The sequence below is a fragment of the Saccostrea cucullata genome, unplaced genomic scaffold (genome assembly GCF_032062105.1).
Source record: "Saccostrea cucullata isolate Sc308-1 unplaced genomic scaffold, CSIRO_AGI_Scuc_v1 ctg284, whole genome shotgun sequence".
Taxonomy (NCBI): domain Eukaryota; kingdom Metazoa; phylum Mollusca; class Bivalvia; order Ostreida; family Ostreidae; genus Saccostrea; species Saccostrea cuccullata.
In genome coordinates, this window is record NW_026924831.1 from 35,537 (window position 1) to 53,633 (window position 18,097).

Genomic DNA, 18,097 nt, shown 5'->3' on the forward strand with positions numbered 1-18,097 from the left:
GCATATAATGGACTAACAAATGGTACGAAAAACGCCAGTCAGCATCTGACATAATGATAAATTGTATTTGCTGACAAGGTCATAGTATCGACCATAGAACTTACGAAACGATGACTTTAAAACAAGACTGCTGATATTACTGTTTTATCAACTAGTTTGTCAATAATATGCCTCGTTTTAGAATTATCCTTACATAGAACATGCTCTAGCGTATCGAATAAACTGAGAGATAAAGAATCTGATGCAGCTGATGAAGGTATAATGTTGCATAAGTAAGGGAAGTTGACGATTGAACAGTTAAAGTCATCACGTTTATCATAGAGCTCGGTTGTAAGATAAACGTTCACGTCTTTTTCAAGTTAAATATCTAAATATGAAATAGATGTGTCAGACTCTGTAGTATCTTTTATCTCAAGCTCACAGGATATATCGTAAATATTGTCTAGCAGAAACTCAAGCATCATTTTAATAACAATCTCAAAGTACTTATATGTACAACCAGAATTTTTTTTAACAAAATAATTTTGCAAATGACCAACGACAAGGCAAGTAAATGTACTAGTTCCAATTCCATTGAAAAAGCAGCCGTCAATGATATAAAATCATGGACTTTAATTTATCGTGTGGAATGGTTGTGTGTAAAGTTGAAAAGCTTTTATGATGTTAATTTTGAAAAAAAAAATGACAGTTTAACAAACAGTTAAGGAATGCTTTGGCCAAATTATTTATGATGCTTTATAATCCGCGAAGCGGATTTAAAAAAGCGTAAACTGACCCAAACCATATTATACTCGATAATTTGGCCAAGAATTAGAGTCATTCCTTATAATTTAATTTTAAAATAATTATTCAACTGGGATGTAAAATTGTGTTGTTTTTATGAGTTCAAATTTACCGCGCAATAATACAACCGTAGTAACAATTATAAAAATATATAGATCTAGCAGCCATGATGCTTGTTTATACGGGTAACTGTTTGAAATTAAAGGTAAATTCATTAAATCTGGAATTTTCCAGAAAACTGGAAATGAGGGGATTGATGGATACAGATGATTATGCTGGTTGAGGGGGTGTGTTATACGAAACCAGATTATACAAAATGTTATGCGTTCCGTTTTGGAAATCAACCAATGAGAGGCAAGAATACAAGCAAAATTAAATTATTTATAAATATATTTACATTGTACACTTGTATACATGTATAATAACGAACAGTTGATGGCATAAACAAGACAACACACTCCTGGGAATTCAGAAGTAAGATAAGCTACTTAGGTGGATATTTGAGTTTTCTAAGATAGCTAATTATTTTTTTTTTTAATCCTCTTTATCACTAGTATTTAAATCATAATATATACATATATATTTCAATTGCTGTTAACTGTCAGTAAATTTAAAACATTATTGTAATTAAATTTAAAAAAAACGGGAAAATTTTTATTCTTAATTTCAAGTTCTTCAAAATTGCTAGATATAATGTAATAATAATTGAGAAACATTTTGTCAACGATAAATCTAACAAAGTGTTCAGCGGCATTAGAATAAATTCTACTCACACTAGGTGTATAATGTATACTAGATACTTAAAAACTCATTAAAGTTAATCTTTCTCAAATTGCTCTTGAACATTTATGAAAAGGCCTGTTTCCCTGTTTATTTAGTATTTTTCCACTTGGATGATCACTTTCATGTTATACTTCTTTTTGTCAGGGTAATGTTAAAGCAGACATGTCTCTTACTGTGGAATCATTTGCATTCGTGGGGGGGGGGGGGGGGGGGTCAATGTTCGCGGGTAAGCAAAAGTTTGTCAGTTCGTGAGGACGTAATTTCGTGGGTAACTCGTATTCAGCAACTAGATTCAATTGATATAATAATTGTCAATGAGACTGTAAATTCGTGGATAAGGGTGACCCACGGATTGCACGAATAATGGTCCCACAAGAATACCGATTCCACAGTATAAACATAATATGGTATTCATTTAATTTGCCATTATGTCTTATATTAGGGTACGTTCTTCATTATATGAAGCAGAGAAAATATGCTATGACTTTGCTTATATACAGTTTATTTCATCACTGGAGTGTAAAATGTATCCCTGTATAAATGCACCTAACATATTTTTTCCCTTTGCATAATTAACGCAGTTTTAAAAATCCAAACAAAGAAAACGTTTTAATTTAACAAATTTGATAATTACATTTAATTTTGAATAATTCGGTATATTATGGAGCCAGAAACAAGATAGAAGATAACATTAATCATAAAGAGAGAGGTTAATCTTGTATTTCAATTGCTAAACTGTCATCACAGTGACATAGATTCAGAAATAGTTTCAAGAGGTTGAAATTCTCTGTTTTGCTTGTCAGCTTTATGATGCATGAAATGTTAAAATTAAGAACGGTATTCATGCTCGACAGTCCATTTAAACGGTACAAATTTCAAGCAGAGCAAACACTAACCTCCGAAAACAAAAGTGGGATTTGGTGCCACGGAAAAAAGAGCATTCCCTGTCGACCGGTTACATGAACACGCTCCTTGTACCTTTTTCATGTAGGGGTAACCGAAAAAATCGTAGAGAATTTATAGTGAAAATAAATAATGGCTTAAAATTCGACTTAAGAACAGATTGTATTGGCAAATAAAAAACTGTATTTCGTAAGAGGAATCTTTATATTAAAAATTGTTATTATCCTTGCATTATCAACTTACTTACGGTTCTTTCGTTTAAGAAATCGTTCATAGATAACTTGGAACATCCACATTGAATCAGCATTGAGGTATTTACACCATATGCATTTGATAACGATAACTTGTTATATAAACAAAAAAACTGAAATCATCACATGTTTAGCTGTCAGTTCGTCATCTACGTCTTTTTCTTGTAGTACATCTAAATATGATACAGAACTGGCAGATTCGATGTACAAATGAAAATGATATAATTTTAAAAAGAATATAATAAAACATCGTCGATATTTCTAATGGTCTAATTGTCTAAGGCATTACACCTTTATCACCAAAATTCATGCTTTTTTTTTATCATTAATCCATATTGTTACTCTATGGTTTGCAGGGTGATAAGGAACATTTCATTATCAAAGAAGATACTTATTAATTCTTACCAAAGAGGCTATATTTCAATCCCATTGGTTGGGAAAAACTTTCGTATATTTGTGTATCAAATTTCTGAAATTCCTCATTACTAGTATTTCTGACATTCAAATTATTTTTGTTATTTCAATGAGAACTCAGCCTTTATTTCAAAATTTGTAAAATGAATGACACTTCTATCTTGCAGATAAAGTTCAAAGGTAAGAATAAGTGGAAATACATTGAAATACACAAAATCTTTGAAAATGTTCTTTTTTTATTGAGGTAATATAGCTGTATTGTTTTTTAAATTACCCTTTTCGTTACCAAACTTGTAAAATTCAAGACCCTTGACCCAAATTGTGAAAGTTTGGGTAGGGCAAAGTTATCGCATACAGGTTATTTAAAATATCATTAAATTTGAACTAATTTCTTATCATAAATTAAATAAGTATATTGGCTTAGCTCCTTAAATGGCCAAGTTCATGATTTTCAGAGTACTGTGCAGCAATATCGTCAAGAAGTGGCGTGAAGCAGATGTGGATACTCAAAGATTCCAAAGAACGTTTGGACAATTGAAATAGCAAGATTTTACCAAAATCAACAGCTTAAAAACTTACGACTTTTCAACTTTATACACTACCATTCCCCACGATAAATTAAAGGCCAGGCTTTTTGATATCTATGACAGCTGCTTTTTCAATAAATTTACTTCCCTGGTCATTGGTCATTTGCAAAACACACACACGTACTCTGAAGTTGACATCAAAGAGATGCTTGAGTTTCTGATTGACAATACATGTATCTAGGGGTTTTTTTTAAAGACCAGGTATTTCAACAATCTATTGGAATTCCCATGGGTATCAATTGCGCACCGTTATTAGCAGATCTATTTTTATATTGACATGAAGCAGAATTTGTGCAAAATCTTATGCGTGAAAAGAAGAAAACACTTGCTGTGGCCTTCAACTCGACATTTAGATATATCGACGACGTATTGTCAATTAACAATGGTAATTTCCATTCCTACGTCGATACGATATATCCTGATGAGCTTGAGATAAAAGATACCACAGAGTCTGACACATCTGTTTCATACTTGGATATTTTACTTGAAAAAGACGTTAATGGTAATCTAACAACCAAGCTATATGATAAAAGTGATGACTTTAACTTTTCTATCGTCAACTTCCCTTACTTAGGCAGCAATATATCTTCATCAGGTGCATACGGAGTCTATATATCTCGATTGATTCGATACGAAGGCGCATGCTCTACGTATGAACAATTTCTAAAACGAGGTAAATTATTGACAAGCAAGTTGATGAAACAAGAATATCAGCAATCTCGTTTAAAGTCACCATTTCTTAAGTTCAATGGTCGATGCAATGACCTTGCCAGCAAATACAATTTATCATTAAGTCAAATGCTGGCTGACGTTTTTCATACTAATTGTTAGTCCATTATTTATACACTGAATTGACGACGGATTTTTCCGTTATTTCCCGATCATGACACACGGCGGGTGTGACCGGTCAGCAGGGGATGCTCACTCCTCCATGGAACCTGATCCCACCTCTGATGTTTTGGAGGTCTGTGTTTGCTCTGCTCCTACTTTGTATTGTTTTATGGAATTTGAGATTGAACACTGTTCGTTATCTCCGTATCCTTCTTTGTCAACGAATGCAAGCGCCTGTTAGGTATTTTTAATTACCAAATTTATTAAATGTTCACGTGTCCCTGGATCTCAAACAAGAATTTTATCATTTATTCGTCGACCATCCGTCTTAACATTTAAACGGAGTATCCATTCCTTACCAGCACATAAGTCCAGATTTTTATTAATTTGATAATTATTCTAAAAATCTTCAAAACCACAGCATATTTTATTTTTTTATTAATAAAACTGAAAAAAGCACATTTTCCGTGAAAAAAAGTTAAGTAGGTCAACAAAAAGAGTGAGCGGATTAATTTTAGCTATAAAAACATTTCTGGAGGTTTATGTTAATTTTTCAAATGTCAGTTTTATTGTTGAAATAATATACCTCTGACATTTTTACATGATTCGTGCAGAACATGCAATCCATGTACGTACAAATATTTATCATCATGGTTTAGTTTTTTCCTGAAATATTGTCCATCTTTTGTGATTTTCTGACATGTTCAGGTATACCTATCCTCGTTTTCAATGAAATTGTGACATATTCAGACCTATACATTATTATAATTACGTTATTTCTGCAAAATTTAATTGCAGCCATTAAATTTTGATGTTGGAAATAATTGCAAAATGTCCCCCATCTTCTGCATTAAAGTACGTCAGAGTTATTTTATTGCATTTGCATGTTGTATGTTTCAATCCTCTCCAAATAGAATGTACGGGATTAAATTAACAGGCTCTGCGGCTGAAGTTTGTGACATACGCGGACCTTGAATTTTAATGTCACATGATTAACTTTAGTTTATAACGCGAAACGTTTACTTTTTCTTCTTAGAGTTGAAGTGAATGTTATAAAGGATAAACCTCGGACTGTCAAAGGGCAATATGGTATGTTCAACTACTTTACTAATTTTTTTTTATTTTGAAAATTTTAATTTAAGTTATCAATTTTGATGTATGAAATTTAAGAATAAAGAACAGATTGATAATATTATACAAATATTCTAGAGTTAAGAGTTTGATAATTTTTAGAATGTTAAAATATAAAAATATATATGATTTTTTTTTTTTTTTTTTGATAGAAGAAACTGTAATTGAAAAGAAAAAAGACATTATTTTGGGATTTTAAGTTTATTAAATGATTTACTTACTTATTTATTTAAATTTATTTATTTCCTAATTATTATAATTTTGTAAAATATGTTATATACATTTCAATAAACTTATTGTGATAACATGTAAAGGCTGCAGCATTTTTTATAATCATTTTGTAAAAGTGGGAAATTAAAAGATTTATTGGATCAAATCAAATTTTATATACAAAATAATCCAATGCTCAAGAAAATTAATTTTTCTCCTCTTATATCTGATATGTACAGCTTTAATTTGTTAAGTACCTGGTCTTATTAAATACGTATAGCAAATAAGATTTTTCTTCAAAGAAAGATTTTGAAAACAGAAAAGTGTATTTAAAAGTGATTGTTCTCTAGGTGATTTAAAAATAAGAACATTTATTTATTTAGTTAACTTTTCCAATCAGACTTTATGGCTGTTTTTATTGATTTTTGCATTTTTTCTACAGGACAAAAGACTGATTTTCGTAGCTTGTTGCCTTTCTGCGGTCTACGCCGTATTTCCCCCGACATGCGAACTCGAGTGTGTGGCTGGATATATTGGAGACATTGCAGAATGTCGAGTAGATTTCCCGTACAAGCCTGCAGGACCCAATAAGGACTTACAATTGTGTTTACTCGAAGTCGAATCAGATAGAAATATCTGTATGGTGATGAATAGGGATCCAGCCTGTGTAGCAAAAGCTGCAACTAGCACAATGCATTTACCATTTAAAATGAACCTTACCAAGCCTCCCACTACAACCCCCGCTCCTACGACGACCACAACAACGACGACAACACCACCACCAAAGCCTTCAACAGCTCCATTACAAGTCGGACCAGCGCTGTCACAACCATCTCGTTCCGGCAATCATTTGATACAACTATACGTTGATCCGCGCCAACATCAGCAAACAATGCAGAGTCCATATGGACTCGTGGGAAGACCCAACCAAGGTCATTATTCCCCTGTTGCCGTGGAACCACAACAACCAATGCCATCTGGTTTAACTGTCGCGCAAGCTCGACGTCATCAACAAATTCAAAATATGATTCAAAGGAGTGCTCCACAAGCATCAGTTTCACAAAGACCAGTTCCACAAGTCCGAAGCAGCATACAACTGCCTGCCAGACCCATGCCAAAACAAATGCAACTGCCATCTCAAAGTCCACCGAAGAGAACTCATCTTCCACAACGAACTGGGCCTCAACCAAGAGTTGTACCACAGCAGCAACAACAGTCTTACTCAGTGGCCCGTACAAATCCCAAAATTATTCAAAGAAGATTGACTGTATATAAGTTGGCGAAACCATTCAAACCAAATTCATTCAGCAGTCCCCAACAGTCTTTCTCTGCAGGAAACCTATTTAGAGTATAAAGTATTCCTCATAGACAGAATTGTTTTTATCCTTATGGTTAGTTCGGATGTTTTGTCTAGGAAAGGGTTGCAAAAGAATAAAAGAGACTGCTGATCTAAAACTATACAATATAGATATTAAATATTTGAATTTTATTCATTGAAATGGCCGGTGAGAGACATTTTCCTCTCCTGGGATAATTGTTTTGTAGATTGAATCCATTGCATAATTAAGCAGTCTTTTCCCTACTCATTTACATAATTACATCTTTTTTAAAATAGGAAACATAACCCGATGTGTCAGGTTTGTGGGCTTGTTAATCCCATAACTGAGCCAAGACTTGTCAGAAATATGATCTTTTGACATTGCGGTTTAGTTTCGTACTGCGGTGTCGTGATGCTGACTAATGAGTGTGTCAGCTTCGTACTTTATTTCCATACAATGTTTTTCCAGTGCGCATTGCAGTCTTCTTATCAGTTATAACACTCAGACTGATATTAAGCAGCGTAACAGCTGGTAATGAAATCCTGTCAAAAGACAGTCTTGGAGTGCTCAGATATGTTATTGTGAAATGCTGTTGTCTCTTTCGAGCATTTTTATTCATTGTTTCGTTTTTAAAAAATATGTTTCCTGTTATTTAATTTATTTTTGCGTGTATTTTGTGTGGGTTATAATTGTTGCATTTTTACTACCTTAACTAAAACAAATTATGATAATAATGAGAAACTTATGGAGCGAAATAATTAAGAACTAAAATGATAGATTGAGTTGTGAGTTTGAAAGTGTTTGAAAGATGAGTGATATTAGCGTGATATTTTATATTTCACACATAAAATATGCTTATTAGTATATACAATGTATATCTGAGGAGAAATTGTTGCCATTTGTTGTGATTTTATTAAATTACATGTTAACCAAAACAAAAAAGTGTATTGTAATTATTTTTAAAAAACACACACACACAAATCAAAACTAACAATACCACAATATTGTTCTCTTAGGACAAAATCAAATACTTTGTAGAAGAATTGAAAGATAGATAATTTTGATATAAAGAAACAATCTGCGTTTTACCAATTTACGAACATACGATTTCAGTAATTTGTATTCTTTAACAGGTAACTAACAAATAAGCCGATGTTACAGGGCTTTGAACCAATCTAGCTTTAAGTCAGCATATTGCAAAATCTATGGGTGTTATATAAATACAGTCTATCGGTTAGTCGCATTTTGACAGTTTCACACCTATTGTTACAACACTGTTTTTATACTAATTTTACAAAACTTTAAATTCAAATTATTACAAAAAGTGTAATTTTGTTATATAACTGTCTTGAAGTTAGCTTGTCTACTTACAAAGGGTTCAAAGGAGTTGTTGCAAATCGACTGGAGATGCTTAGTCCAGCTAGATACCTGATCCTATGGACACTAAATTCTAAAATCAAGGGTCCTTACTTCTGCCTTGCTCATAGTTAATATTAATTTTTATTCGATTAATGACATTGATTCGGTCGTTATCTTCAATTTATTCACTCATTTTTATCTATGTCCTGAAAAGGCTCTCATTTTTTTGTGCGACCAATCTGGCCCTGTGATTATTTGAATAAGTAATAATATCAAATACTTAACAAATTTGGAAACGAAGGAAAGATATTCCTATTGTATATACTATATTGTATAAAATTATGAATTTTTTTCTGATGATTTTCAGTTTTCACAATAACCACCTTAAACTTCGTCAATTTAGATTTATATTTTTCCCTCAAAAGTTCTTTCTCTCAAAAGTTCTTTCTCACCTCTTTGACATATTGAGGTCTGTATTCTTACGTATTCTTACATCACTTCGTAAATAAGGTAAATGCATCTCTTCGTAAATAAGGACAATCAACAAAAAATAATTACGGTCACCTAAAATAGACTGATTTATACAGAAAAATATATCATTTAAATTTCAAGAAGTCTTGCACAAATTAGTTTATAAACTTAGAGTAAAATTATTTAAATGGAAAATGTCCTATTAAGAAGTGTAGGATATTTCGGTTTCAATGTTCTTTTCCTTGTAATGTGACAAATGTATTTTATGGGGAATCAGAAATTTTATTATTAGTACGAAATTCAAATTATTACATTTTGTTTATTCCTTATGTTAATTTCAAATCATGATCGGTAGCTTTGGTTTCGATTCTCGTTCGCCGCGCCGATTCAAACCTCAGACATTAGCATAAGTTATCACTGTCTCCCCACGCCCAACATTAGAAGTGAAATTCTTGGGCTTGTTATCTAAGATGTTTGCATCATTGCTCAATGGACCAAAGTTCCATGAATATAGGACTTAATTTGAAGCCTTTCACGGGTTTTTGGTGATGTCCCTACGAGGTTAAATACAGTCTCATACGATATAACGTACAGTTATCAATTAATGCAATTTTTTTCGAACTTGTATTAAGATACAATTTCCATATTTATCATCTTGCATATAGTACACAACGTAGGCGAAACTTTTGCTTATAAACTTCCACAAACTGCTACACGAAATTAAGACGTGTTTTGTAATGAAGTAGTGTGCAAAATGTCTGTCATTTTAGAAAATTAAATCTTTTTCCTCTAATTTTCCTTTTGAAACATGTGTTTCCTGTTCAAAATGAGGGATTCAGAAGTTTTTTTTTTAATTTAGATAAAAAATACTTGGAAAAAATTACCTAGAATTTTTTTGCACTTAAAGTGATAAATTGACTCATATTATCCAGAAATAATAACTTAGTATGAATTATTTGTTCACAATGGATAATGTGCAATTAAATTACACGTAATACATTTCATAAACCTATCTATTGCTCCTATTAAAAACATTTGGAAAACCGCAAACACTTTGCTACATTTTTATGCTTGTTTATGATGAAGAATAAAACGTGACATTTGAAATTTCTCAAATATTAAACATTAAAATTGCAAATTATTGAAATTAAGCAACATTCACCAGTCAATGATTAAATTTTAATAATATTCTCTGAAAGACAAAGCTGTCTTTTCTTCGCAAGAGACATACTAATAAACATTGTAATAAAGAGGAGAGGAAACAAAACGTGCTTGTGAAACACTAATGTCCCGTATGGCAGGTTTTGGCGAAGGTTAAAGTTTCTCAGATGCAACTCAAACTGGTCAAAGTTAAAGATTTTAAAAATTGGGTAAAACTTTATGGCAATTGTCAAATTTTCAAATTTAAGATATCCAGGGAAAGATCTTGTCATACAAAATACTTATGAGAAGTATTAAAAAGCCCTATCACCAACTCTCCAAATGTGATAGCCAAGATTAAGGGTTTTCAAAAAGAGGTTAAAGTCCAAGATCAAGGTCAAAAGGTTTATTTGTTAGTAGCAAAGGAACATCGTGTCAAGTGAAATATACCCGTGAAATATGGAAGTCTTAATACTAAATGTTCATAAGGTATATTCAAGGTTAAAGTTTTTTGAAAAGAGGGCCAAGATCTAAGGTCAAGGTCAAAAGGTCAGAAATATTTATATCCATGAAATTCATCAAAATAAATAGGCATGTAAAGTATGAAAACCTTAGCATATTAAGGTAAGTTATGGTCAATGCTAACGTTTGGTAATTTTTGCATGAGTGGGTCAAACCCCAAGGACAAGGTCAAGAGGCCAAATATGTTGAACCTCAAAGAAAGCTCTTGTAACAAGAAATACACTTGTGAAATGAAAGTCATAGCTTCAACCAATCAAATATCATGGGGAATATTATAGCGAACAAACAGACAGAAGAACGGACAAAAACTATATACTGAATCTTCAATCATGGGGACATAAAAAGACAGTTCCTTAGCTCCTTCAGCTACAATGATCATGTCTCATCTAAAGAGATTGGAAATGCTGTTTATGGTTTAACAATTTATGTCCATCAAAAACTTAGGCAAAATATTCTGAATCATTAATTGATAATGTACTATTCAGTCTCAAGTATATTTTTGCACTTAATGGACAAATTTAAAAGATCTATTAAAAGATTATCTAAAAGGTTCAATGGAACAACATGTTTTTGCAGGCAAAAAAGTAAAATATAACTTAAGTATTTATGAATATCTTAAAGCGTTGCAAAAACAAAAGTGAAGGTCACTGACATACCTGTGTCGTTTACAAATTATTGAATTAGAAATTCACATAATGAGTACACGACAATTATCGTGTACTCATTATGTGAATTTTTAATTCAATAATTAGTAAACGACACCTGTTATATGACCCGTGATATTATCTCTTAGGTTAAGGTCACGATTTATAATAAGTAAATTTTGGAATTTATGTCAAAGCAATAAATAACCACATAGTAACATTTTTTTAAAGATGCCACAGGCTGAAACAAATTTTCAACCATTGGAATGGTTCGAGATATAACTTGGAAATATAGAGAGACTTCCAGTATTTAATTTAGTTAAAAGTAAAACCATGTGTACATCTCTGACACTATTTTAACAAGCAGTTTAAATATAAATTTCTGGTCCATCGAAACAGTTTGCCACTCGCGGGTATGTTAAGGAAGCATATAAGTAATTTCTCGGGATATTTAGACTTTTTGAAGAAAATTTAGTTTAATAAATTACCAAAACCACTGATAAACGTAAACTGTTATGTACTATTGCATACAGATAAAAGCGTGTCTAACGCAAAGACGTGCATCACCGCCACGGCATCACGTGACTTCTATTAATAGCAAAATTTTCCTTAATAAAAAGGCCTACAGAACAACAATACCCCGGACTTTGATAATTTTTTTGAGTATGTAATATAGCTGAAAAACATCTATTTTCTCTAAAAAGTGCTGCTAGAATCCCACTATCTTGTCCGTAAAATATTTATTCCACACATTCGCCCGAAACCTTACCCTTTGTTTTGAATTTTATACATATGTATCGATATTTTTCGTACAACCATGCTTCATTCGGGATTCTAGCAGCACTTTCCAAGTTTGTCAAAATGCAAACTTTCAATCTGTACAAATCGTATGTTTTGAAATATCCAGCTTATTGTTGTTCTGTTGCATTTTTTGGTCAAGAATGACGGACGATAGGCCGACCGGGATACGTAATATAGCTGACTGTCTTCCAAAAAGAATATAACCGATGAAAATAAATTAGCAAAGCTGTTTAATTAATTGAACTCCATATGAATTTAACACAATATTTCCGATATTTCCTTTTAAACTCTATTTTACGTATCTTTGAACATGCCGTCTTAGCCAAATTCTCTTTACACGACATGATCAATTTCAAAGTTACTTGATGTACACATATGACGTCATCGGTGGTAGATTTCAATCATAATGACTGTTACAGCATAACAAAATAAAAACATTTTATTTTTGTTAATGTTTACACGTTTCTAACATTTTCTAGAGTTAAATTACATAGCTAAATACCAATATCACGAAAACCTGATTTTCAAAATTGACGTCATCTTGCCTACTATGACGTCATAATACAGCACTGACTTAGCCAAGGTAGAATATTTTGTATGCTTCCTTATTCCCCCTGCGTAAGAGAAGTAAAAAAAAAAATAATATGCAAATGTACATAACAAATTGTATGACTCAAAAAACGAATTTACATTTTGAAAAACCACTTGTGTTATGAGAAGTATGGATAATTTACTGTAAAACACGGAAATATAAGTCCTGTCTGCGTTTAGCTGACGAAATTAAATCATGTTTCTGGTTTTGAAATTATGCCATTAGTGGGCAAAATGCATTGTAAGTGGTGAAGCAAACAGGTGTTTTGATTTCATCCGCCCTATACATGCATTAAATGTCAAGATAGTATTATGGTTTTTAGTTCGTTGTGGTGTATGCAAAGTTGTTGAAACCATGTTCAATACATATAATTTATTCTCATTATATCTGACATCAAAATTGATTCGTAAGACGAAGAAACTCGCCTCCATATTATTTTGTCATGGACTTAAAAAAAACAAAACAATTTATTTATTTAAGAATATATTTTGAAAGGATTCAATATTGTCTATCATTGTTACAAAGACAAATATAAACATAGTTCTGAATTGCATTGTCATTTCTTTCCAAGCACATTTTAAAGTTAAAATAAAATAAAATTTGCAAAATCTTCTGTCGCCACCATTTGAATTGATGCTAGTCTGACATAGGTATTTGTAAAAATGTATATAGTATAAACATATATTAATAAATGTGATTCAGAAATGTGGAATGTTTTTCCTGATACCAACCAGTTGAAGCCTAAGTTAACTTGCATAACTGCAGGATTAGCAACGTGACGCAATCGGGTATAATTTCATCTCTAAGGTGTTTTAAGGGGGATTTTATTTTCAACTCAAATACAACTTGTTACACTCAAATACATGCAATATTTATATATTAACAAAAGGTTCTCTCTTAAAAAATTTAAAAATGTTTTCTTTAATGTTTTCTTACTTAACCAAGAGATTTTAACTTAATTATTTTTTATCTGTAACCAAAACAAATTCAATTCACATTCCTTTTAACATTTAAGATAAACTTATTATAAATGTAGGGGGATATATTGTGTTGAAGTTTACCTAATTATATAGACAGACAGCTACGTACCTGACATGAAAAATTGACCATTACAACGAACAAACGACATTAATTACAAGTTGTCTTACTCCACGAATTGTGGTCTTATCTAATGATGCAACATAAGTTTTGCAAGGTATGGTTAAACAATGCCACTTACATTTGAAAGGTTTATATTTTCAAAAGATTTTTCTTACGTTTCTTTACTTTTCACTAAACCATTTAAAGCAAACGGACCCGTTTATTTTTAATGATAAAATTTTTTACGCAAAACGAAAGAAAACACGCAATATATATATTTGATAATAATAAAAATATTCTTGTAAGAATCATTTGATTTTCCACCAATGTTATTCCATTCATAGTTTGACTCTGAAATAAAATTCAAAATAGTGTCTACCACATCTGTATCATAATTGAATACTCCATTAAATACTAGTATAGAAATATAAGTTCTGTTAAAAACTAATATTGTATGTCAAGTGAGACTAGTTTAGCATTTTCATTATTAACATTCCTCAGTTATGTAGTAATTAACGATTGGCTGCATATAGTGTCAATGTCTCCCAGTAATTCAAAACTTTATATTATGCTCCGAGTACGAAAAATGTTTTAAGCAAGGCAAACTTTTGTCTGATAAGTAGATGCTGTAAGTATTTCAACAACACTGTTTAAAGTTAGGAGATCGTAAATTGTATTGATTTCATAAACAATCTTGTTAGCAAACACAACCTAACACTGAGTCGTGTATAAGCTGACGTGCATTGTACTAATTCAGGGGTAACGTTGGGTATGTTCGGTCAATAGAGGATGCTAAACACCAAATCCCACCTTTTCGGGAGTCCGTTTTTATGCTCTGTTCACAAATAAATATTGTTTGTAGTATTTTTTTAGGCGAACACTATTCTTTATCTTTTCCTTTCCAAGTAATCAAATTCATAAAGTACTAAAATGGAACATTGCCTGTTTAATGATCGCATTTATAGTATGTTGACTTTGGTCGTAAACTTTTTTTATATTATCAGCATTATTCATTGAATTTTCATTTCAATAGAACTTTCTAGCGTTACATAACTTTCATAATATTTAATAAAAAACAAAAGAAAGGTAAAGACGATTTTATTGCAAAACAATTTATCTATCAGTACATATAAACTAAAACCGTAATTCTAGAAACAAGTTGTTTTTCCTTTAAGTTAACCTCAAAATTGTGCTTTAAAAATAACCCTCTTGCCTAATTCATTTAATGAATTAGAACTTTAAGTTTTATCTTGTAATTAATAGGTCATTGTCAAGATAAAGTTCTTGAGAGGTCCTGCTCTAAATAGCTAAACTTGGTCACTCAAGTGAAAAATAAAGGTCACGCTATGCATTTGATAAGATTTTTATATCAAATTACGAAACGTCAAGTTTTTAAACATTATGTGTAAGCGAAAGAGCATTATGATATCAAATTGAAACCATTTAAGGATAATATACATGTAAACCATTAGTTCATAAATCAGCACGATTTAAATTGATATAGTTGTTGGACAATTTGAAAGAAATTAGCAATAATATAAAATGTATTCAAATGAATGGAAAATTGCACAATGCAAATATTTGAACACCAAAGAAAATCTACGATTACTTATTTCTTTTGAATTTGTTATTTATCTGAAATTCAGTCAAAATACATTCTATCTTTTTTATCTAATTATGATGAACATGCTACGATAATGCTTACAAGTAATTTTTAAACAACTTCTTGATTAGAAAACTACTCCATGAAGGGTTAGTTTATCATTAAATAGAATTAATTATTCAACGACTTACTAAGTATACTACACGAATATGTGCTACATTTTGAGGATATATTTCTTTCTACATGCGCAGTTATGTTTTATAATTGGCCTTTTACAAGACACATGATGCAAGATTATATGAGGTTAATTGTGCAAGGCCTCTTACAATCTTATAATGAGAATTCAAGTGTCACTTACAAATGTTTAAATCTCCAAATAAAGTTTTAAAAATGTATTAAAACAAAAACACGCAATATTACATGTTTTATTGCTTTAAGAATGTATGTTATAAGCGTATATATTAAGTTCATAAACTGCATTAATCACAACATAAATGGCTTGCTGTGAAGGTTTTCTATTCGTTTTTTCTCCTCTTCTTTTTTCCGTTTCTGTATCATAGCCTGTAACTTGATATTTTTCTCCACTTCTTCCCTCTTTTGGCGGCTTTCTTTGTTTTTATCATGAAGCCACCTAATCAAACAAAGAAAATTTCTTCATCATATATAAATAAATAAATAATTATAAGTTGAAATTTTCAAAAAAAAAATTTGTTACCATTAAAATAACATTTAAAGGACATGGACGCTGTTTGATCTAAAAAAAATTCAAATTTTCCATTTTTTTAATAATGCTTACTAATGTTTAACTTATGTTATTTTAATGATCATCAAAAATTTTAATTTCAGTTGTTCAGATACAAGACAGATTTAGAGCTCAAAAACTGTGTTATGCATGTGCCATGTTTTTGTTTACATAGGTTGAATATAAGTGCTCGTTCAAAGCAGATTTTTCAATAAAGAAGTTAATTCTAAATACGATTTAACAGTTTCTAGTGATTTGCTGAATCTCGTTTTGTTAAATATGATATTTTCTATATGTTAAGAAAAACAAGGCATAAGCCTTGTTTACATTATGAAGAATTTTAAATTCTTCTCGTATATCTCCTTTTTAAATTAACAAAGGATGTTCAAATGTTTGCTGATGATCAAAATTGCCTGAGTTGGGATTTGTAAACATTAAAGTTATTGGTTTAAAAAATCAGTTGAAACCACAGGCGCTTGACGTTTTTTAACCATTCTTTTCATAAAAAAACATTCCCTTTCAATAATAACAACGTTATTATTATAGTGTAGGGGATATTTTTATTTATGAAAAGGTAGGTTAAAACGTCAAGCGCCTGTGGTTGACACTGTGTCCATGGACCTTTAATGATTATAGAAGTAAGAAAAACGTGATTTCTATTCCAAGCTTACGTTTTAAATACTTTGTTGCAATCCTCTTGTGTTCGTATCAGGTGATCATCTACTAATTCTGCGTTTTTATATCTCTCCACTTTTTTATCATATTTATGTTGTTTTCTCTTCTGTCTTAACCACTTTCGAAACGCCAGATTCTTGTCTCTTTCCTAAAAATGCAAATACACATGGTATAAAGCTCAAAACATTACGATAACAGATAAGAGATATATTCAACTAACGGACAACTGTAAAGAATATATAGGAACATTCAACAGTGTTCTACTCTATGCAAATGAGTTGAACGCTTCCTCATTTGCATGGCAAAAATTCAACTAAAGGTCAATTGACGGTCAGTTGATCACCTAGCGGTTTACTGAATACTCCGATTGAGTTCTGATGGTATTTTTTCCTATGGGTTCTTTTTGCATTTGTGTTATAAATTTTCATTTGAAACTTAAATACCGGTATACGTGTAAAACGTAAAACTTAAATATAAGTGTGTGTGTGTACCCTTATAAAAATATGTTGCTATAAGATATCAGCTGGCAATAAGAACGCAGTATCTGCTCAAAATCGGATATAAAATATTTATAATATCAAAAAATATCCTTACCACCTGTGTTGTCTGCTTTTTGTTCTCCATTTTCTATAAACAGACTTGACATTGTTCTGTGCAGTGATACGTACACTTCATTTGTTGTCTTTTCTTTGTTTCTTACATTTAAACGAGACATTTGATATGTTTCGGATTATTTGAATTAAAAATCATTGACTTTATCATTGTTTATTGTGTGTTCTCTCTTTAGTGCAGAAAGGATCCTTGCTCTATTCCTAACGTTTACATTTCAAAAAAGTTTTATAATTAGGCGATATTTTAAATCTCTCTCTCTTTCTCTCTCTCTTTCTCATTTTAAAAACCATAGAATATAATTATAATATTCCTCGTATATCAACTAAGTACTTAGCTAAGCATTTTTAACAAGTAGTAATGATCTATTAATCAGTAGATTTAAGTTAAACCTTTTGTATATCAAGTTTATCTGAGTATATTACTTATGTTTTAATTATTAGAACATTGCTTTTGGCAAACCACAGTTCTTGGTACCGAAGCTATATTAAAAACATAATGAATCTGACACTTTAAGAGCCTATCTTGCTCTTAAAAAAGAAAAATTTAAGGAAAAAAAGGTTAGTCCGCCTAAACGCTAAGAAGGTTTGATTTGCATTCTTCTGCAATTTTAAAATTTTAGTTTTATGTCTTTCTATTTTAAAGTG

At 31.1% G+C, this 18,097-nt stretch overlaps 2 protein-coding genes across 2 annotated transcripts; one reads left to right on the forward strand and one right to left on the reverse strand.

Moving 5' to 3' along the window:
- The first annotated feature begins 5,536 nt into the window (after window positions 1-5,536).
- LOC134267403 (regulation of nuclear pre-mRNA domain-containing protein 2-like) lies at window positions 5,537-7,328 on the forward strand. The gene is made up of 2 exons (XM_062749620.1): window positions 5,537-5,641; window positions 6,336-7,328. Exons 1-2 carry the CDS (start codon window positions 5,639-5,641, stop codon window positions 7,245-7,247), a joined length of 915 nt encoding a protein of 304 aa, XP_062605604.1. The 5' UTR covers window positions 5,537-5,638; the 3' UTR covers window positions 7,248-7,328.
- An 8,110-nt stretch (window positions 7,329-15,438) lies between these two features.
- Window positions 15,439-17,504, reverse strand: LOC134267398 (glutamic acid-rich protein-like). Its single transcript, XM_062749615.1, has 3 exons — window positions 17,436-17,504; window positions 16,838-16,989; window positions 15,439-16,055 (listed from the first exon to the last, which is right to left on the reverse strand). Exons 1-3 carry the CDS (start codon window positions 17,463-17,465, stop codon window positions 15,908-15,910), a joined length of 330 nt encoding a protein of 109 aa, XP_062605599.1. The 5' UTR covers window positions 17,466-17,504; the 3' UTR covers window positions 15,439-15,907.
- Between the last annotated feature and the right edge of the window lie 593 nt (window positions 17,505-18,097).